The following is a 24,999-nucleotide window of genomic DNA, read 5'->3' on the forward strand; positions in this document are numbered from 1 at the left end:
TCTTCTCTCCTTTGAAGGTTTTGTAATTCAATCTCTTCACTAAATAATCATGCTTGGTATTACTTCAGCATCCACTATTTCTTGGAAACCCCACATTACAGAAATAACTAAGTCTGACTCTAAGGAACTGGGAATCCTGTTTAGATGTCAAATTATTTTTTCTTCAATACAGCTACTCTGTTCTATTACAAAGGATTGATCTGTCCTTGTATGGAGCACTGCTCTCACATCTGGAGTGGTTCTAGCTCTGCATCCTTACTTGCCAAAGTTGAACTGAAAGAGGTCCGACTTATAAACTGCCAGGCAATTCAAAACTTGACTTACTTGCTCTATGCCACAATGATGGTTCACTTTCTCTCTCTTACTTTGGTTTTTTGCTCCCAAGAGCTGGCTCCTTGTGTGCCCTCACCACTAGCTACAACATGCAAATACTCAGCAAGCTGCTGCAACACATGATTACTGTATGGCCACTGGCACCTCTGGGGTTAGCTGTTTTGATAACTATTTCTTTCCTTACACCTCAAAGCTTTGGAACACCCTACACACTCATGTCTTTCCCAAGAACTATGACCTGGCACACTGTAAAAAGCAAGTTTTTCACTTCCTCCAAAACAGTCCTACAAAAGAGGCTGAGGTGGTCTAGATAAACCAGAGGTATCAACCAAAGAGTACTGCATAGAAAAAGGAGTTTCTGGCTCCAGGGTTATCTATCCTATTCTGAGGCTACCAGCATTGCTAAATCCCCAAATCAAATACAGGATAAGCGTCCATAATCCAAAAATCTGAAACTTTTTGAGGGGCAACATGACATTACAAGTGGAAAATTCCACTCCTGACCTCACTTGCCCATGCTGGGCTCTAATGCTCTATTTGCACCAGTTTGTTACAAACCATCGTCACCGCCAGACCTATGTGCATTACCCACTGTGTTTTTTGCTTATTCTCTGCTCTGTGGTACAAAAATATTGTTGAAAATGTCAAAAAGGCCTGCAGATACCCCTACAGATAACAGTTAAATAGCTGAAATGGTTCTGAATCAAAGTGATCATGATAATAGAGATGATGTGGATGACTTTGTTATCACTGCAGAAAAAGTGCCTATAGACGATATGGTGAAAATGTGTCATGGACTTATTGAAGGACTAGAGCAGCAGACATTCATAACAGAACAAGAAAATCATGTCCATCTACAAAATTAAAGAGAGACTTCTAAGACAAAAACCAATGTTAATGAGGCAGATGAATCTGGAGGAAACATTCAAAAAAGCCATCCAGCAGAATGCCTCATCATCCCAAGAGGACCAACTTCCTATGTTCCTTCTCATGAGGATGACAACAGTAATGTATCATTCCCCTCAAGTTAATCAGGCCATATGTAGTTCTAGTATTTGTTGCTGCATTTATCTTCTTTTGTAAGAAGAGATCATGGGTGTGTGTGTGTGTGTGTGTGTGTGTGTGTGTGTGTGTGTGTGTGTGTGTGTGTGTGTGTGTGTGTGTGTGTTTGGGGCACATGCAAAAACATAATTTTCTTGTGAAATCTAAATTTCACCTCCACCAAAAATGTCATGTTTGAGCATAACATGACCAATCACATCGTCATCGTGCTGAAAATTTTCACTTCCCTATCAGGGGTGATCATAGCCTAGTGGTAGCACTCCCGCCTGTTGCGCAGGGGTCCCGGGTTTGATCCTGGTTGTTGGAGGTTTGTATGTTCTATGAAGGTGCGCGTTCATATGCACTTTGTTCATATTCATATACCTCAGCGTTGTACAGTTAGGTTCGGTACAATGCTATCTGCTGGCTGTGTAAGCCCGATGGAAAATGACTGGTGTAGACCCTGTTGCTCACCAACATGAGACGAAGGGTAATCGAGTACGGATTACATAGTATTCAAAGTCATTTCCATGTTAGGGGCACTCATAGCCTAACGCTAGCACTCCCGCCTATTGCGCAGGGGTCTCAGGTTTGTTCCTGGCTGTTGGAGATTTGTATGTTCTATGAAGGTGTGCATTTACATGCACTTTGTTCATATGTACACACATGTACATATCCATACTTGCTGCCTTCATCCATACCCGTCGCCACCCCACCACACACGAAATAGCATCCCCCCTCCTCCTCCTCCAGCGAGGCAGTGCCAGGAACAGACAAAAAAGGCCACATTTGTTCACACTTAGTGTCGAGCTGTCATGTGTAATGCACCGAAACCACAACTCCCTTTCCACATCCAGGCTCCACAAACCTTTCAACGGTTTACCCTAGACGCTTCACATGCCCCGGTTCAATTCATTGACCACATGTCGACCACAGTATACCACATTGTTCCAATTCATTCTATTCCTTGCACGCCTTTCACCCTCCTGTATGTTCAGACCCTGATCACTTAAAATCTTTTTCATGCCATCTCCAATTTGGTCTCCCGCTTTTCCTTCTTCTCTCCACCTCTGACACATATATCCTCTTTGTCAATCTTTCCTCCCTCATTCTCTTCATGTGCCTAAACCATTTTAACAAACCCTCTTCTGCTATCTCAACCACACTCTTTTCATCATCACACATATCTCTTACCCTTTCATTACCTACTCGATCAAACCACCTCATACCACATATTGTCCTCATACATTTCATTTCCAACACATCCACCCACCTCTGCACAACCCTATCTACAGCCCATGCCTTGCAACCATATAACATTCTTGGAACCACTATTCCTTCAAACATACCCATTTTTGCTCTCTGAGATAACGTCCTCGCCTTCCACACATTCTTCAACGTGCCCAGAACCTTCACTCCCTCCCGACCCTGTGGCTCACTTCCGCTTCCATGGTTCCATCCCCTGCTAAGTCCACTCCTAGGTATCTAAAACACTTCACTTCCTCCAGTTTTTCTCCATTCAAACTTACCTCCCAATTAACTTGTCTCTCAACCCTACTGAACCTGATAACCTTCCTCTTATTCACATTTACTCTCAGCTTTCTTCTTTCACACACTTTACTAAACTCAGTCACCAACTTCTGCAGTTTCTCACCCAAATCAGCCATCAGTGTTGTATCATCAGCAAACAACTGACTCACTTCTCAAGCCCTCTCATCCACAACAGACGGCATACTTGCCCCTCTCTCCAAAACTCTTGCATTCACCTCCCTAACTACCTCATCCATAAACAAATTAAACAACCATGGTGATACCACGTACCCCTGCCGCAAACTGACATTCACTAGGAACCAATTACTTTCCTCTATTCCTACTCGTACACATGCCTTACATCCTTGGTAAAAACTTTTCATTGCTTCTAGCAATTTACCTCCCACACCATATACTCTTAAAACCTTCCACAAAGCATCTCTACCCACCCTATCATATGCCTTCTCCAAATCCAAAAATGCCACATACAAGTCCACTTGTTTTTCTAAGTATTTCTCATATACATTCTTCAAAGCAAACACATGATCCATACATCTTCTACCACTTCTGAAACCACACTGCTCTTCCCCATACGATTTCCCAGGAATATTCAACAAACTTATGCCTCTGTAATTTGAACCCTCACCTTTATCCACTTTCCCTTTGTACAATGGCCCTATGCAAGCATTTCATCAATCCTCAGGCACTTCACCATGATCCATACATACACTGAATATCCTTACCAACCAATCAACAACACAGTCATCCCCTCTTTTTTATAAATTCCACTGCAATACCATCCAAACCCAATGCCTTGCCGGCTTCCATTTTCCACAAAGCTTTCACTAACTCTTCTCTGTTCACCAAAGCATTCTCACTGACCCTCTCACTTCGCACACCACCCCAACCAAAACAACCTATATCTGCCACTCTGTCATCAAACACATTCAACAAACCTTCAAAATACTCACTCCATCTCCTTCTCACTCCATCACTAATTGTTATCACATCCTCATTTGCCCCCTTCACTGATGTTTCCATTTGTTCTCTTGTCTTATGCACTTCATTTACATCCTTCCAAAACATATTTCCATTCTCCCTGAAATTTAATGATACTCTCCCACCCCAACTCTCATTTGCCCTCTTTTTCACTTCCTGTACCTTTCTCTTGACCTTCTGCCACTTTCTTTTATACATCTCCCAGTCATTTGCACTTCTTCCCTGCAAAAATCGTCCAAATGCCTCTCTCTTCATCTCACCATTCACTACCTTTTCTAATCTACCTACCTCCCACCTTTCTCATGCCACATGCATCTTTGTGCAAGCCATCACTGCTTCCCTAAATACATCCCATTCCACCCCGACTCCCCTTACGTTATTAGCTCTCACCTCTTGCCATTCTGCACTCAATCACATCTGGCACTTCCTCACACATGTCTTCTTTCCAAGCTCACTTACTCTTACCATTCTCTTCTCCCCAACATTCTCTCTTCTTTTCTGAAAACCTCTACAAATCTTCACCTTCACCTCCACAAGATAGTGATCAGACATCCCTCCAGCTGTGTGAATAAGTGTAAGAAAATTATTGCTTATCAGCGACATATAAATTGAAAGTCAGGAATGAAGGTGATGCCAAGTAACTACAGATTGTCTATGTAGGTGGCTGAGGTTGTGATACCTTAGTTTTCTGATGGTTACTCAAACTTTGTTTCATGCACAAAATTAATGAAACTACTGAATTAATTACCTTCAGGCTATGTGTATAAGGTGCATTTGAAACAAAAGGATTCGATGTTCAGACTTGGGTCCCATCCCCAAAATATCTTTTTACATATATGCAAATATTCCAAAATCCGGAACACTTCTGGCCCTTGGCATTTCGGATAAGGGATACTCAACCTGTGGTTTGAAATAAACATTTTCTAAAAGATGCACTGGAGGGAAAATATGGGTACCTCTTGTTAATTCAGCACCTTCAGGACCTTGGTCATGCATATAATTGATTTTTCTGATTTTTTTTTTTTTTTTTTTTTTGCTTTGTCGCTGTCTCCCGCATTTGCGAGGTAGCGCAAGGAAACAGACGAAAGAAATGGCCCAACCCACCCCCATACACATGTATATACATACGTCCACACACGCAAATATACATACCTACACAGCTTTCCATGGTTTACCGCAGACGCTTCACATGCCCTGATTCAATCCACCGACAGCATGTCAACCCCGGTATACCACATCGCTCCAATTCACTCTATTCCTTGCCCTCCTTTCACCCTCCTGCATGTTCAGGCCCCGATCACACAAAATCTTCTTCACTCCATCTTTCCACCTCGAATTTGGTCTCCCTCTTCTCCTCGTTCCCTCCACCTCCGACACATATATCCTCTTGGTCAATCTTTCCTCACTCATTCTCTCCATGTGCCCAAACTATTTCAAAACACCCTCTTTTGCTCTCTCAACCACGCTCTTTTTATTTCCACACATCTCTCTTACCCTTACGTTACTTACTCGATCAAACCACCTCACACCACACATTGTCCTCAAACATCTCATTTCCAGCACATCCATCCTCCTGCGCACCACTCTATCCATAGCCCACGCCTCGTAACCATACAACATTGTTGGAACCACTATTCCTTCAAACATACCCATTTTTGCTTTCCGAGATAATGTTCTCGACTTCCACACATTCTTCAAGGCTCCCAGGATTTTCGCCCCCTCCCCCACCCTATGATCCACTTCCGCTTCCATGGTTCCATCCGCTGCCAGATCCACTCCCAGATATCTAAAACACTTCACTTCCTCCAGTTTTTCTCCATTCAAACTCACCTCCCAATTGACTTGACCCTCAACCCTACTGTACCTAATAACCTTGCTCTTATTCACATTTACTCTTAACTTTCTTCTTTCACACACTTTACCAAACTCAGTCACCAGCTTCTGCAGTTTCTCACATGAATCAGCCACCAGCACTGTATCATCAGCGAACAACAACTGACTCACTTCCCAAGCTCTCTCATCCCCAACAGACTTCATACTTGCCCCTCTTTCCAAAACTCTTGCATTCACCTCCCTAACAACCCCATCCATAAACAAATTAAACAACCATGGAGACATCACACACCCCTGCCGCAAACCTACATTCACTGAGAACCAATCACATTCCTCTCTTCCTACACGTACACATGCCTGATATGAAAAAGTTTTTCAAAATCATGTTGAAAAGTAAAAATTATATTTTTTTTTATCATAATCAATTGCTGTCTCCCGCCTCAGAGAGGTAGCACAAGGAAAGAGACGAAGAATGGCCCAACCCACCCACATACATATGTATATACATATATGCCCATTACCACACATATACATATATATACATTTCAATGTATACATACACAGACATATAAATATATACACATGTACATATTCATACTTGCTGCCTTCAAGCATCCCGTCGCCACCCTGACACATGAAATGGCATCGCCCCATCCCCCTCCAGTGAGGTAGCACCAAGAAAAGTCAAAAAAGGCCATATTCATTCACACTCAGTCTCTAGCTGTCATGTGTAATGCACTGAAACCACAGCTCCCTTTCCACATCCAAGCCCCACATGCATGTAAACCATGGAAGAGTAAAAAATTATGGCAATTAAAACCTGATACAATAATTAAAGACATGAAAAATGTAGAAGAGCATTACACAGAGTGTACTTGCCAATCAAACATATTGGAGCCCATTTTCCAGCTTCAAGTTATCCAACAAATTATTCAAATAAATTTTACTGCGTTGCATAAACTGAAGGCACTTTTACTACCTGTATTTCATGTTTGTATATTTTCATTTCTTTTTCAAGACATAAGCTTCAGAAACTTAAATTCTTTATTTTCTAGGAGTCAAATATAGTTCAGTGCATAGCCTATATACTATATTTTCATAAAAGCTTAACTGTTCACTTTATATTTTCTGTCAATCAGCCCCTTTGCTGAACTCTCAAACTTTAATGCTTTTAATCAACAAATCTAAAACTTTCAACTAACGTAATACAGTAAATATAAGAAATCAAACTCTTGAACTTTTACAGTGAAAACACTAAACTAAACATGGCACAAAAGGACAGTGATTGACAAATATTTTCCTTTAACACTGAATGTCACTTGAATCAGGAAACAGTGTACTGTAATGCTCTGTTTCAACATAAAAAGCAACCATATCAAACAACTCCACAGTATCAGCTCTAACAGCTTTAGGGGTATTTCAGGTGTATGATTAAATGCTGAGGTTGGGCGTACAGAAGGACTGGGTGTTCTAGGTGTATCATCATGTCACTTGAATACTTTCCTCAAAAATTTTTGAACATCCTCTTGTTTGCAGTAGTACTACTTCTTTTGCAAGAAAGCAACTTGTGCAGAACAACATGGTTGCTTTTCTACAAATTAAGTTATTTTCTTAAAGGACTCTTCATCAGGATGGTCAATAGGTTTGGGATCAATAACAATTGCAATAATTTCCTTTTCAGTAAGCCTATGTTCAATTTCAGCATCCATATCTGCAATGACCCAAACTTCCAGCTTCATTTCCTGGTATTTAGCTAATAGACTGATGCAAAAAGCAAACTACACCACTTTAACTGCCTGTAAAATGATGATAGGTAGTAGTTGACAGAGAGCCAACAACTAGGGAGGTATATTACCAGTACTACTCAAGTGGGTAACTGGAGGGTTAGTGACAGCTGCATAGTTAGCCATCACCTTAGTGGTTGTTCAAGTTGCAATCCTCTGACCCAGGTAGCTGTCATTTCTTTCTGCTTCTCCCACATGTGGACTACTGGCATTATGTCCACAACATACAATCTCTCCTTTTCATACATAACACAAGACAACACTTAACTCTCACAGCTCATTTTTTGTAACTAGATTTTTCCTGTGGACATCACTTTGCGCAAGCCTAGCCTTTTGGCAAAATGGTAGGCGCAACAGATAGCAGTAGGTAGGAACATTTAGGCATTAGGCATTAGGTAGAAGCATTATGTAGAAGTCTTAGGTAGGAACATAAGGCAAGAACATTAGATAGAAGTAGTCAGTTGGAACATTAGGTTGGTGCCTCTACAAACACTGAACTACAGATGCCTTCTGCCAGTGGCCTATTAAAGGTGAGGAACTAAAAGTTAAGAAGAATCACTCAAGTTAACTAGTTATGGTGACTCAATTGCCATGGCAACCCCCTTGAGGGAGTTCCAGGTGGGAACAGGCATCAGAGATACAGATAGGTAGTGAAATGGCCCTCCTGTATTTTGCTTTACTTCAAACCCCCTAAAACTCTTCTTCATCTGATGAAGTAACGGCAAACATGACAGAAGGCCACAGTTTTCTCCAAGGTGCATCACACACAGGATCCTTGAGGCTGTAAATTAAGTGAAAATTATTTACATGTCATGGTTAATCATCTGATAGAGAACCCACTTTTATAAATCTATTTCATTAGCTGGATCTGGGATTCAAAACTAAAGGGCAAAAGAGTGGTGACTGTATTTCTAGCCACCAAATCAGCTTGCAGTGAGTGAGCCTGACAATTATCCAATAAGAAAAGAGCTTTGGTATTCTTAGGCTTCCCAGTCTTCCTGAAGTCTGCCTTCACTTACGGAACCAATTACAAATAATTTCTCTGTGATATGCACATCTCCATACTGTTTAAACTTAAACCACTTAAACCTGGCCTAGATGGCATAGCCTAGGTATACCCATACATTATTTCTATTTTTCAAGGTCTTCTTTGCAGACTCAGCTCAGAACTTCAATAGCTTTTCCTTCTTTCTGACACTGTATACTGTATAGTAGGTGAACCTATGTTGTAATTCATCATAATGCTGCTACATCTCTCACCCTAATCAAGATGCTTACAAATCTCAATTTTCTGCTGAAGTGTAAGCATTACATGCTAGCTTTAACTAGCTTTAACCTTTGGACCTGTGAGGGATATTTGCCTACTTAATATTCTATTAAGAGGATAAATCAAAGAAAAATTGGAATTGTAGTGCTTGCAGATTTGCGCACACAATGACATCTGCATCTCACTTGCAGCAATGAGGAACTACCTAACCATTCAGCTTAAAGTCTGAACCACTGCTGATACTAGCTTACACTGTATTGAGAACAGAGGTATAATGGGGATTTTGAAAAGTGCCGGTGTATCAAGACATCCATTGTAACAATGACCAAATAAACAAGAATCTACAGTAAACATGATGCCAATAATGCAAATCCACGGGCAAAGCATGTGTTGTAACTGACCGAAGTCTAACAATCGAGATACATTCATCAGTAGCAATGAACATGTTTTGGTGGCAGAGATCCACCTGGGGTGCTATTCCTTCCAAAAAGATCCAGCTGAGAGCATCCTTCACTAAAAATTTTTCTGCTGATATACTTTAGCACCTAAGCTTTATGGGGAATCTGTCAAGACAATGCATACTACTTGGAAACAAAAAGCTTGCAAAGAAAGACTTTTAGCCTTAACAAGGGATAGAATATTTCCCACTGACTCTATGAGAGGTAGAGAATTGCAAGAGCCTTTAAAGGAAGTTCCCCACCTTGCAGTCATGATCCCAAGTGAAGTTGCCGAAGCATTTATCTTGGGGTCGTGAAGCAGCAAAACAATTTTATTTCAATGCTTGAATATATACCGTACTTAACTGAATATAAGTCACTCTCCATTCAAAGCCAGATAGTGAGTTCTGGAAGTATTTCTTGGAAAAAATGTACCTCTATCGTAAACCATGCCCTTAAGTTGGGCCACCACTTTGAAGAAGCACATCAAAATTACCTTCACAATCAAAACTGCTCTTACATACTTCCTTCTTCCTTAAACATTGCAAATATCAAGTTGATGAAATATATAGAAAATGTACTGAAGACTAGAAAGATACAACTTCAAATGCTACTTGAACACAACAAGCAGTGTGATGTTTCCAGTAAATGCATTCATCTTTCACATACTGATTGCCATTTGGGAAAACTGAAAAGCATTGTGTGATCTCTAATCTACACTGATACTCTGATTACTCATGATATAATACTCTGATTTCAATAACCAGGCTTCCTTAATTACCCTAATATTTCAAGAATGATAAGTAAAACATTAGGGGAGGTCAGCTGGGTGAGGATACTCAAACCTGGTGGTTCAGATAATTTCTCTTACTTGCCACCAGAAGTTCAGGTCTGATGGCACTTACTCTGCATCTCAGAAATATAGATTCTATGTGAAAATGGTGCATATAGAATTACTTTATAGATCATACAGTACCTATAAGCAGAATTTCTCAAGATATTTTATCTTAAATAAGAGTACAGGATAGTGGAAAAACAATCTCATTAGAAGGAAACATCACATCATTCATCTTCATCAGAAACCAGTCAAATAGGTACAGAAATGCATACTTGGTGGATTTCTTCATAATTCTGCATTCAATTAATCTCTCACTTCAAGGAGAGAATGCCAACAAACTGGATTTTTTAGACGTGAATGCTTTTAATATAAAGCTGGATCTCTGGCTATGAAAAATCAAGAACAACAATCTGGACATGTTTCCCAAACTAAACTCTTTCATGAAGGAAAGTGCAACTGAGGTCACACTTGATATCAAACATCTGCTAACACAACACCTGGAAACAATGCAAGACAAATCATACAGTTATTTCTAAAAATGTGATACAAACACCCCTACCTTGACTAAAAATCGATTTGCCGTAAAAGCTGAAAATGTTCCTGAAAATTGCCAAAGTGAACTACCAGATTTCTTAAACAGTAGCTGTACTGAGACTGATTTTGAGTCTCTTAGACTCAGCCAATTTTGGATAAAAACAGTTGCCTAAGTATCTGAGTTTGTCATAGGCAATGGCTAGAATCATCATTCCTTTCCAATCCACATATATGTGTGGGACTGCCTTCTAATCTCTCCTTTTTAAATAAAAACTAAGAAGCAAACTCCACTCTGAAGATGTTCTCTACTGTGTAGCATCCAAAAAAATCATGAACTGAAAAGTTTAAAATGGAAAACACCATCCACCATCTTAAAAAGAATACTAGTGCTATGAAAAAAAAAAAAAAAGAAAAAAAAGTCTTTTTGAAGGCAAAGCAAAAGTCAATGTGTATCATGATAATCTAAACTTTTAGAGATTTCTCATGCTGCATGGATCTTGTTTTCTATAACAAATAACTATAGTTACCTAAGTTATCGTAGTTTTCTGATTCTAATAATCAACTAATCATGAAAGAGGTGTTTTATTTTAGGATGAGGTGTTGCTGACCATGACATTCATGGGCCTCCCTGGGTCGAACCTGCATAGGTTCCAATCCTGGGCAAGGCAGTTGGTTCTAAGTCAGCCAAGTTGTTCTTCCTCCCTTATAGGGCTAGTTGATAAATTGTGTACATTGCTTAGGCTATAGTGGGTAGGTGGGTGTGCGAGAGTGAGAAATTTTTAGAGAAACATAAGAATTTGTACGTAACATCTATGGATTTGGAGAAAGCACATGATAAGGATGATAGAGATGCTTTGTGGAAGGTCTTACAAATATATGGTGTGGGAGGAAAGCTATTAAAAGCAGCAAGGAGGTTTTACCAAGAGAGTAAGGTTTGGGTGCAAGTATGTAAAGAGGAGGATAAGTGGTTTCAGGTAGAAGTGTGTGATGTTATCATGGAAGTTTAATTTGTTTATGGATGGGGTGGTGAGAGAGGTCGATGCAAAGGTCATGGAGAGTGGGGCACATATGTAATCTGTAAGTGAATCAGTTATTGTCTGTTGAGACATTAGTGGCAGATTCAAGTAAAAAACTGGAATTTAGTGTCTGAGTTTGGTATAGTGTATGAAAGGATGAAGTTGAGAGTATTTCTGAACAAATCCAAAGCTATTACATTTATCAGTGCAGACAGACATGTTGGTTAAGGTGGCTTGGAATAAAGAAAACTTGGAGGAAGTGGGGTGGATGGTTGGCTTTGTTCTCTTAAGTCACATTATTAACCTACTTCAAACACACTTCTCATTATCCTTGAAGTTTGCTGATACCCACTCACCTCAACTCTCATCTGCCCTCCTTTTAAACCCCTGCACCTTTTTCTTGACCTCCAGCTGCTTTCTCATGTACATTTCCCAATCACTCACACTGTCCTTGTAAGTACTGCCCATACACCTCTCTTTTCTCTCATTTGCAACTTAACTCTGTCATCTTACTACTCATTATCCTTTGTCACCTGCCCACATCCCACCTTCCACACATCACACACTATTCTTGTGCATACCAGCCCTATTTCCTTAAATGCCTCCCCTTCCTTGCTAACCCCCCCAAGCTTTGGTAACTCTCACCTTTTGACATTCTATACTCAATCTCTCCACTTATTTCTTCAAACAAGCCCCTTTTCCAAGCTCTCTTACTTTCACCACCCTTTTCTAACCCATTTCCTCTTTTCCAAGAGCCTCTACAAATATTCACCCTTATCTCCACCAGGTAATAATATGACATACTTTCAGCTGACCCTCAGCAAATTCACATCTAAATATTCATTTTTTCCATGCCTATCAATTAGTTTGCAGTCCAATAATGTCCAATAAAACATTTTTCCTACTCCAAGTATACTGATGTTTGTCTCTCTTTTTAAACCAGGTGTTCCAAATCACAAATCCTTTTCCAGCACACAATTCCAAGAGCTGTTCACCATTTCTATTCACCTTACCAAATACCCCGAGCCCTCCAACCAAATTACCCACTTTTGCATTCAAATCTCCCATTACTAATACATGATCTCTCACATCAGAACTGCTGACACACACTCAGCTGCTCCTAAAACACCCAACTCTCTCCATCAATTATCTCATGGACAGGTGCATATGCATTAATAATCACCCACCTCACATAATCCACTTACATTTTCACCCACATCAGTCTGGGAGCTCACATCCTGACACTCTTTCCCATTTCCATAATTCCTCCTTCAGCAGGAGTGCTACCCCTTCCTCAGCTCTTGTCAACTGATAAGTGGAATGATTCTGCCCACTCATGAAAATGTTTAATGTATATATATGAAGCAAAATTGAATACTGCTGTTTTGTATAGTCACCAGCAAGAAAATAAGAAATAAACATTAAAGAGAATTAAGAAAAACCTTACAAACAAATGGGCAGTGATAGATTAAATGAAATACAATGAAAGGTTAAAAAACTTAAACTATATAGTCTACAAAGAAAGATATATCACAAACTATGCATGGCAAAAAACTGAAAGTATAAAAAAAAATCTTTAATTTTGAAAGCTTCTCAACAAGAAAGATACAGGGCTTTTTAAGTCTTCAAGAATACCATGGAACATTCTGAAAATAAATTAGACAAAATATATGAAAGCCTTAACAGGGAGCTAGAATGATTATTCAATGTAATGCTAGGTGAACTATGAAACATGAATGGAACAACTACAAACAATCTAAACAAAAAACTTTGACAGATGAAATCAGGCCCCAATGAACCAAGAACAGATAGTCGTGTAATGCAGGAGACACCTGCAAAGAACAGTCTTGTACATCAAGCAAGATGTGTAGCAAGCCATGCCAATTTGGCTAAATCTCACTAAAGGTATTTGTATGTACTCACCCTACCCCCTGAATATACCTGAGATATTTCCAAACCATTCTTTGCTCTTACCCTAGAGCTTTGTTTCACTCACAGAGGTGGAACATCCAGGTTTTTCCTCAAACACAACAGCTAATTTCTCCTTTCTTCTCATTTTGGTTATATCCAACACACTAAAAAAAACCCAGCCTAAGCCTTCATTGAGGATGAGCACTCCTCTCTTGGCTCCTTTTTCTCTTCTTTTTTTTTTTTTTTTTTTTTTTTTGCCGCTGTCTCCCGCGTTTGCGAGGTAGCGCAAGGAAACAGACGAAAGAAATGGCCCAACCCACCCCCATACACATGTATACACATACGTCCACACACGCAAATATACATACCTACACAGCTTTCCATGGTTTACCCCAGACGCTTCACATGCCTTGATTCAATCCACTGACAGCACGTCAACCCCGGTATACCACATCGCTCCAATTCACTCTATTCTTTGCCCTCCTTTCACCCTCCTGCATGTTCAGGCCCCGATCACACAAAATCTTTTTCACTCCATCTTTCCACCTCCAATTTGGTCTCCCACTTCTCCTCGTTCCCTCCACCTCCGACACATATATCCTCTTGGTCAATCTTTCCTCGCTCATTCTCTCCATGTGACCAAACCATTTCAAAACACCCTCTTCTGCTCTCTCAACCACGCTCTTTTTATTTCCACACATCTCTCTTACCCTTACGTTACTTACTCGATCAAACCACCTCACACCACACATTGTCCTCAAACATCTCATTTCCAGCACATCCATCCTCCTGCGCACAACTCTATCCATAGTCCACGCCTCGCAACCATACAACATTGTTGGAACCACTATTCCTTCAAACATACCCATTTTTGCTTTCCGAGATAATGTTCTTGACTTCCACACATTCTTCAAGGCTCCCAGAATTTTCGCCCCCTCCCCCACCCTATGATCCACTTCCGCTTCCATGTTTCCATCCGCTGCCAGATCCACTCCCTGATATCTAAAACACTTTACTTCCTCCAGTTTTTCTCCATTCAAACTCACCACCCAATTGACTTGACCCTCAACCCTACTGTACCTAATAACCTTGCTCTTATTCACATTTACTCTTAACTTTCTTCTTTCACACACTTTACCAAACTCAGTCACCAGCTTCTGCAGTTTCTCACATGAATCAGCCACCAGCGCTGTATCATCAGCGAACAACAACTGACTCACTTCCCAAGCTCTCTCATCCCCAACAGACTTCATCCTTGCCCCTCTTTCCAAAACTCTTGCATTCACCTCCCTAACAACCCTATCCATAAGCAAATTAAACAACCATGGAGACATCATACACCCCTGCCGCAAACCTACATTCACTGAAAACCAATCACTTTCCTCTCTTCCTACACGTACACATGCCTTACATCCTCGATAAAAACTTTTCACTGCGTCTAACAACTTGCCTCCCACACCATATATTCTTAATACCTTCCACAGAGCATCTCTATCAACTCTATCATATGCCTTCTCCAGATCCATAAATGCTACATACAAATCCATTTGCTTTTCTAAGTATTTCTCACATACATTCTTCAAAGCAAACACCTGATCCACACATCCTCTACCACTTCTGAAACCACACTGCTCTTCCCCAATCTGATGCTCTGTACATGCCTTCACCCTCTCAATCAATACCCTCCCATACAATTTGCCAGGAATACTCAACAAACTTATACCTCTGTTCTATCTTTTAAAAATTGAAGTACAATAACAGGTGGATTTCCAGCCTCTTACTCTCACCCCTTTAAGTCATCTACCATATGTAGGACACATGGGGAGTATTCTTTCTCCCCTATCCCCAAGGTTGGGGAGAAATTTTCATAAGCTTGTTTCAAAATCAAGTGGTCTCCAGTAAGACATGGTAACCCTTAACTTTGAATGCTTCTGAAAATAGCCAAAATCCAAGAACACTGCAGTAAAGTAGAAGAAATACACTTGTAATACCACAGGGAGACCAAGATGACTAAAGAAATTTATTTATATTAACAGTTTATTACTTTTCCATATGTACTATTATAAATTTGTTTCACAATCTCTAAAATCCAACATTACTACCACTGAGTCTTTCAAATACACCTGTATACTGTAGAAAATCCAGTTGATGAATGAAATTCATATTTCTGTCATAAGTTTACTGTCTTTCTTTATGTAATTTCATGAGTTTGTTTTACTGTCTCTAATTGTTGCACAGCAAGACATTTCATCACCATCTTAAAATAACATTCCCACATGAAGTACATTACTTCTCCCTAGGTAAGCTGAGGTCTATATTATTGTATCTTGGTAGTCTTTCATTTTGTTACATAATTCTTTCATTTCATAACATTCTTTCCCTTGAAAAACACCAACTTTCTAGAATATTATTATTAATTTCTTTATCTATTTCTTATACTTTGTCGCTATCTCCCGCGTTAGCAAGGTAGTGCAAGGAAACAGATGAAGGAATGGTCCAACCCACCCACATACATATGTATATACATAAACGCCCACACACGCACATATACATACCTCCACATTTCAATGTATACATACATATACATACACAAACATATACATATATACACATGCACATTCACACATGCTGCCTTCATCCATTCCCGCCGCCACCCAGCCACACATGAAATTGACACTCCCCCTCCCCCGCATGTGTGTGAGGTAGCACTAGGAAAGGACAACAAAAGCCACATTCGTCCACACTCAAACTCTAGCTGTCATGTGTAATGCACCAAAACCACAGCTCCCTTTCCACATCCAGGCCCTACAAAACTTTCCACGGTTTACCCCAGATGCTTCACATGCCCTGATTCAATCCATTGACAGCACATTAACCCCGGTATACCACATCGTTCCAATTCACTCTATTCCTTGCACGCCTTTCAGCAATTATACATAATCACTGTTTCCCACATCAGCTAGGTAGGGCCAAGAAACAGGTGAAGAATGGCCCATCCCCCCATGTACACATATATATATATATATACATAAATGCCCACATATGCACATATACATATCAAAATATACATACATATACATACACATACACAGACATATACATACATACACAGGTACATATTCATGCTTGCTTTCATCCATTCCTGTTGCTACCCCGCCCCACAGGAAAACAGCATCACTATCCCCTGCTTCAGCAAGGTAGCGCCAGGAAAACAGACAAAAAAGGCCACATTCATTCACATTCATTCTCTATCTGTCATGTGTAATGCACCAAAACCACAACTCCCTATCCACATCCAAGCCCCATGGACCTTTCCATGGCTTACCCAAGGTGCTTCACATGCCCTGGTTCAGTCCACTGGCAGCACATCAATCCCGGTATACCACATTGTTTCAGTTCACTCTATTCCTTGCATGCCTCTAAGCCTCCTGTATGTTCAGGCCTCAATTGCTCAAAATCTTTTTTACTGCATCCTTCCACCTCCAATTTGGTCTCCCGCTTCTCCTTGTTCTCTCCAGATCTGACACATTTATTCTCTTTGTCAATCTTTCCTTACTCATTATTTCTATATGTCCAAACAATTTCAACACACCCTCCTCTGCTCTCTCAATCATACTCTTTTTATTTCCACACATATCTCTTACACTTACATTACTTGATCAAACCACCTCACACCACATACTGTCCTCAAACATTTCATTTCCAACACATCCACCCTCCTCCATACAACCCTATCTATAGCCCATGCTTCACAACCATACAACACTGTTGAACTATTTCTTCAAACATACCCATTTTTGCTCTCTGAGATAACTTTCTCTCCTTCCACACATTCTTGATCGCTCCCAGAACCTTCGCCCCCTCCCCCACCCCGTGACTCACTTCCGCTTCCATGGTTTCATCCGTTGATAAGTCCACTTCCAGATAACTAAAATACTTAACTTCCTCCAATTTTTCTCCATTCAAACTTACCTCCCAATTAACTTGTCTCTCAACCGTACTAAACCTAATAAATTTGCTCTATTCACATTTACCTTCAACTTTCTCCTTCCATACACTTTTCCAAACTCGGTAACCAACCTCTGCAGTTTCCGACATGAATCAGCCACAAGAGCTGCATCATCAGCAAACAACAACTGACTCACTTCCCAGTCCCTCTCATCCACAACAGACTGTATACTTGCCCCTCTTTCCAAACCACTTGCATTTACCTCTCTAAGCACCCCATCCATTCTAGAAAGACCAGAAAATACATCATTGCATTATTGGTATGGAGATTGCAAAAAATATTCATAAAAATACAAACTGAAAAAGAACAAACTGTTAACATGCTGTACACAAAATTCATTAGCTTATTGGGCCTCCTACAGTATTACAGGTATATTTCAGAGACTTTACTGCAATCCTCTTATATTTCAGTGATTTTCAATGGTATTCAATGTTGGCAGTTCTTACTATTATGGAAGATTGTAGAAACAGATGCCAATTCTACAATGGGTGGGTGACAAGAAGTTGTTTATACACCAGTAGAGAGGTAGACGATGTTAGCACTATGCTGGGGGATGATTTAAATTCAAATATGTCGATCAAGCGTGACTTATACAGAACACCCTTCCCTAGTTTGTTCACAACTTTGTTTTAATACAACACAATTAGACAAAATAAACTGGTAACTTGCTTTATGGGTAGTTTACCATACCAGTACACATCTAGAGCTTTCTGATGGTCAAGCCTTAATGTGTACAGCACTTCTAAATTGAAAAAATATTATTTTCAATCCAGATCAGATGTACCAAAGTATGTCATGCAAATATAAGAAGTAAGTGAGAAATAGAGTTAAGAGTGAGAATCATTACTGCATTAATAAGGTACATTCTGGTCATGGTGCAACTGTACTGGAGAAGTAAAGTTGTATGTCTTTAATGTACTCTAAAAAAATTCATATCATTTTGTATCAATTTTTCACTCTGCTGTAAAACACACATATGCAGTGGTGAGCTGTTCAAGGATAAAAGAACTTCAGATGATGATAGCACAATAAATAACTGTGCGTTCAACTAAGACATTTTGTGTATGTGGATGGATAGGTAAATGAAGGCTTTAGTCTTATTCAACATATCAATCAGCAATGCATAATCTCATTCAACTAATTAATCACGTATGCAAAGTGAAAACTCGTAAGTGCTCATACTTCACTTTAACATAATTAACATGAGGATAGGTATAAGTGATCTAAGGGGGAACACATGAATGACCAACCTTATGTAAATGGTAAGACTTAAAGATCTGACAAATACATAAGATTAGGGTATAATAAACTTATCAGATATACAATTTACCTCTCTATATCCTGTATATGTGAAACATTCCATCACATTTGCTAATTTACAAGCTATCTCTTATACTCCAATCCAACCTAAACTTTCCATTATTAAACTTCCTACAATTCAAAATAACAGAACTTAGTATCTGGTGGACACCATTCTTCTTACACCATTTAACACTCAAACTCATCCTTAACTGATCAACCATTCTTTTTGAGATGCACCACTTCCAATGCATCAGGGACTTTAGCCTCCAATCCCTTTTTGTCAGTTTATATATATTGCCAAATGTTTTATATGTCAAGCCCTGCCTCATGTATACCTAACATTCACTATGAAGATTTTTTTCTACTTCAAAAGTTTAGTTTGTGACCAAGCTTCCCTGATGAATACTTGGTGCACCAAGATGTTTGATGATGCTGCCATCAGCTTCAACTTTATTCCTCTCATTCATTATCAATCCTACTACTTAAAATCATGATCCCTTTTTTTTCTATGGCACTGCATATCTTCTTATTATGTACATAATCTGACATAATAAAATCATGATCCCTTTTTTTTCTATGGCATTGCATATCTTCTTATCATGTGCGCAATCTGATATAATAACTTCAACAAATCTGCATCCTACTAATAAATCCTAATTCTATACTCACACTCATAACTTACAACTGCCTTTCATCAGAGAAAAATAAGTGATACACAAAAAGGTATATCATCATTATTTTCACCCTGGCTTGAATCTAAACCTTATCTGTCCCATCAACTGAATCAAAAGCTTATGGTCTTTATATCATTTCACTGTCTCTTACATCAAGAATTCTCATAAATTAAACCCCAAAACTAATCCCTATTCAAACTACAATTCACTGAGTATTTACAAAAACAGAGTTACAAATAAAATTACCATACTAGAAACTTTCACACTCTCTTGAAAAACTCTGATCACACAATTCCATCTCTTCATAAATGATCCAACTCAACTGCTCAGTAAAATCATAACTCTAGTGAGGAAATAGCAACTTACAGGTACAATAGCATGGCAATGCAGACAACGATCATGAACCTGGAGAGTGTAGAATAGAAGTAAACAATGGACAGGAGGACCAGCATCCGAGACAGTACGTAGATCCAATCTAACCAATCACGGCCCATTCCCTCATCATCATCATCATCTTCCACTTCACCACCTGTTACAGAAGTAAAATTATAATATATATGTTTGTAAACAATTATCTTTTTGTTATTAAGCATTTGTATGGTATGGAGAGATAGTTCTACACAAATGGTAAGCCATGTCTTGAAATTTCCTTACCACTGACAAGATTTTGCCATTAGGCACAGAGTGCATGGCATTCACTGTAAGAAGAGTGTGATCAAGAAAAAAGTGTTTTACATCTTCTAAGTACGATGGAGACAGTGTGTCTATGAAATGAATACCAAAAATCCATGTGTATGTGTGAGAAAATAAGGACAGCAATTTGGCCTGGGAGGGGAACAAAACATCCATTATAGTGTCATGATGCCATCACTAATCCTCCCAACAGGGTAACAAAATGTCCATTATAGTGTCATGCTGCCATCACTAAACCACCCAATGATCACATAAGTGTGTGTGTCTATTTGTATTATAATAAACTACTTGTACTTTATGGGAAGAGAGTTCTACACTCAAAGGTCCCTGTCTCCTGAACTTTTTATGCTATCAAGAAACCTTTTAAGCCCTTGTAAAACATCAGTATTTTGTTTTTTTTTTAAAGCTATATGCCCTTATCAAGGCCATATCATCATATACTATGTATACATACCTTAAACTGAGCCAGGTACCCATAATATTTACTAGCCCCTAGGGAAGAATGAACACCTAAGTTAACTATACACCAAGAGCTACTATCATGATTTCAACTCATGCAGACTCAACCCTGGGTGAACAGTGCATGTGTCTCAGTTGTACTGCTAAGTGCTACTCCAACCATCCACCGTCCTAAAACTAAACCAATTCTTAACATCCTTTCTAACTTACTTTTTGCTTCTCTTGAAGAACTGTTCTGTCTCTACTGTCCTGCCTATTTTGAAATTTTATGGCTGTTATCAAGTCCCTATTCTTTCTCCTCACTTCCATAGCAGACAATTTTGTAGCCCACAGCCCTTCACTGCACCTTTTAAATCAGGAACCATCTTAGCTGCTCTTCTCTGTACCCTGTCAGTCAGATATTTGTGCTTCTTATGAAGCATATACCAATTTTACATGGCAATACCCAGCTTTGATCAAATACATGTAGTGAATAATTTACTAACATTTCCTTAGCCATTCACTTGAATACAATTCTTATATTTGCCAGAAGACAGTTTCCCTCTTTTACAAGTCTCCTGATATCTAGCTTTGGTTACGGATTAAGCACAATGGCAACTCCTACATCTATTTCACTTGTAGCTTTGGTGGCAGATTAAGCAAAATGTCAAATCTTAGGTTCATTTCACAAACAGATATCTATAATTCATTTTCTACCGGAAAATAACCTCAAAGAGGCTTTCCTTTGCTCTGTAACATTCTCACCACCATGTACTTACTTGATGTGAAACTCATCACCTATTTACTTTTATCTGACCAACTTTGGAGTGGTCTGGATACCCTTGTAGGATGATACAATTATCATCTTATTTCACTTCATTCATGACTTTGGCACTGTCTACAAACATATTCAGATATGATTCTCGACTACCAGACAAAACATTTATATACATCAAGAGCAGCAGAGGGTCAATAATTTTTCTAACATGTCCTTAGCCATACTTTTCAATGTGATTGTTTTATCTGCCAGAAGACAGTTTGCTTCTTTCACAACTCTCCTGAGGCACACCATTTGTAACCTCAGCCCACTTTGAGGAAGCACATCTTACCTGAGTTCCTTGTTCCCTTCTACTTAACTAATCATTCCACTGAAAGAGCCTGCCCCATTATTCCTCCCTTAAGCATGCAAGACAGGCTATAGAAGACGATGTGTGGACAAAGGTGGACGTGTTGGATATGAAATGCTTGAGGACAATATGTGCTTGAGGCGGTTTGATCTAGTAAGTAATAAAAGGGCAATAAAAAGTGTGGAGACAAAGCTGAAGAGGGTATGCAGATATGATTTGCACTTATGTATAGAAAGACAGGAAAGGTTGACAAAGAGGATATATGTGTCAGAGGTAGAGGGAACAACAAGAAAGGGGAGACCAAACTGGAGATGGAAGGACGAAGGGAAAAAGATTTTGAGTGATCAGGGCCTGAATGTTCAGGAGGGTGAAAGGTGTACACGGGATAGAGTGAAATGGAGTGATGTGGAAAACAGGGGTGAATGTGCTGACAATGGATCCAACCAGGGAATGTGGAGCGGTCAGTGTAAACCACAGAAATGCCTGCAGGGCCTGATTATGGACAGGGAGCTCTAGTTTCAGTGCATTACACATGACAGATAAAGAATGTGTGTAAGAAAATGCAGCCTTAGTTCCTGGTACAACCTCAGTAATGAAGGATATAGCAGTCAAATATTAAAAAAAAAGAATAAATGAAGAATACTGAGACCATAAGAGCTAAAACAAGCCATATGATGGGTGAAGGGGCCAAGGTCCTGGGTTCACAAAATGGTGTGTGGGCCAAAAGGTCACTATCTGAGATGGAAAAGATGGATATGTCTCATAGTTAATCATAAAAGTCCTGACAGTGTTGTATGGATGCAGACCTGAGCCTAACATTAAAAAGTAGAGAAGAGGGTGGATACATTAGAAACACTATCTGAGGACAATGTGCATTGAGAAAAGGGTTCATTGAGTAAGAAATGGCCAAGTAAGAGATTGGTGTAGTAAGATTATGTAGGGGAGAGCTGAAGAAGATGTACAGAAATGCTTTGGACCTAAGATGACAGTGATATGAAGATGCCTCACATATGTCAGAAAAAGAAAGGATAATGAGATGGAAACAACTGGAGATGGAAAGATTAACTGAACAATGCTTTGAGTGATCAGGGCCTGCACATCCTGGAGGGGGTGAAGCATGCACAGGACTGAGCAAATTAGAGGAAAAAGGTATTCAAAAAGGCAACATGCTGTCAGTGGGCCAAATAAAGGCACATGAACCAGTAATGGGACATCAGTAAGATCTCGATAACAGTGTCCAGTTTTGATGCATTGTATATTATAGCTAAAGAGTGGATAAGAACAAATGAAACCAACTTTGTCTATTCTCGGTGCTATCTCATTAAACAGGAAATAGTGAACAACTAGGATAAAAAAAAAATCTTATGAAATAATCAAAGACAACAATTCCTAGTTTAGGGAAAACACATGATATATGTGACTGCCTAATCTTAAGTATGCTAAAAAAAAAATCTGAATTCTATTTTCATCATTAGTTGCAAAAAAATGATCAAAACCATAATTTTTTCCTTTGAATTAAGGTAGGAAACTAAATATTCACAAGGTTAGCCAATCCTGTGCATGGTAGGGGTGCAATAGAGGGTGCCACTGACATGAAGAATATTATGAAAATGTGTGCAACCATCAGTGGCACTGTGGTCACTAGCAAGTTACTGATGCCTTTGGGTAGTTCCAGTGACTCACCTTTTGTTTGAGATGCCATCTAACCAGCTAAAAGAGCCTACAGCATGTGTGAAATTTCACACCGAGGAAAAAAATAACATGTACAGATTGATGTAATTGCATCCTGCTATATTATTAAGAACATTGTTTACAGGGACCTCTTGATTTATGCAATAAAAACTTTCCTGAAAATATTTTGTAAATCAAAAATGCATAAAGCAAATAATGTAAGTTATGGCTATTAGGAGGTTTCATCCTCAGTAAGACACTAACGAATATCATACCACGGAAGAACGACAGTATACATGTATCAGGAAATATTAAATATTAATAAATAAATTCTACTAATAAAAAAAATAATAAAAGTAATAAATTTCGAATCCTGGTGCAGTCTTCTCTTCATGGAATATTACATCCTCAAAGACATTTTCTTCTAAAATAATCCAGTCTCCTCCATAGTAAAAATCTGCTCAGTAGAATAACCACTTTCCTCGATTATCATCTTGAGGGTCCCAGGAAATCTTCAGCTAGAGTGACATCTGCAGATGTAGTCTCATCAATCATCATGATGTTGTGGCAATTGTTGTGTTTCCTTAACTTTGTGAACTAACCCAGACTTGCTTGAAATGTCTTCACGACTCCCTCTTCTGCTACCAAGTTATCATTTACACTCTGGGCCTATGCTTGCATCACAAGCATACTGATGGGAACATTTTCATGAGTTTGATGGTTGATCCATGTGCTCAACATTCCTTCCATTCTCTCCATTAGCAAACTTCAGTACTGTGATATCTTAGGTGCACTGATTAATGTTCCATTCTTAGCATTCTCTCAGCTTAGATCGTCTCTGCACTATCACGAAAAATCCACAAAGTATATCTACCAAGCCCAAGGGCATGCGTAATATCAGCTGTTCATTCACCTCTCATAATGTTTGAGCACATCCATCTTAACGTCAGTGGTGGTGACCTTAAGCTTCTTAGCACCAATGGTACCAGAGGAACTTATGCTTGGGTTGCACAATGCAGGGGCAAAACATGTACAATGCACAGTATACTGCTGCACAAATTACTGTAGTACTCTCTGACTATAGATTGTATCCATGCCATACATATGTGCATTTCTCAAATGGTGCTGGCATCATCATACTGCTGCGTTGCTAGCCCAATGATGTTCACTTTGTTCCAAACTCAAGCCTAAATAAATTGAAGCAAAGTGTAAATGAACCATATAAGTCATTCTAAAAATGGCAAAGATCAAATAAATGTAAAGATACCTGTAAGTTTGAATGGAGAAAAACTGGAGGAAGTGAAGTGTTTTAGATATCTGGGAGTGGATTTGGCAGCAGATGGAACCATGGAAGCGGAAGTGAGTCATGTGGTAGGGGAGGGGGCGAAAGTTCTGGGAGCGTTGAAAAATGTGTGGAAGGCGAGAACATTATCTCGGAAAGCAAAAATGGGTATGTTTGAAGGAATAGTGGTTCCAACAATGTTATATGGTTGCGAGGCGTGGGCTATGGATAGAGTTGTGCGCAGGAGGGTGGATGAGCTGGAAATGAGAAGTTTGAGGAC

General features: G+C 39.4%; 1 protein-coding gene across 4 annotated transcripts in view; it reads right to left on the bottom strand.

Moving 5' to 3' along the window:
* The window catches only part of Herp (Homocysteine-induced endoplasmic reticulum protein), a 188,355-nt gene that overhangs the window by 37,196 nt on the left and 126,160 nt on the right, over positions 1-24,999 (bottom strand). For all 4 annotated transcript variants that reach the window (XM_071672215.1, XM_071672214.1, XM_071672213.1 and 1 more), the window contains one exon: positions 19,875-20,037. In XM_071672215.1, coding sequence (XP_071528316.1) covers positions 19,875-20,037 — 163 coding nt within the window. The remainder of the gene's footprint in view (positions 1-19,874; positions 20,038-24,999) is intronic.

This window comes from Panulirus ornatus, chromosome 17 (genome assembly GCF_036320965.1).
Source record: "Panulirus ornatus isolate Po-2019 chromosome 17, ASM3632096v1, whole genome shotgun sequence".
NCBI lineage: Eukaryota > Metazoa > Arthropoda > Malacostraca > Decapoda > Palinuridae > Panulirus > Panulirus ornatus.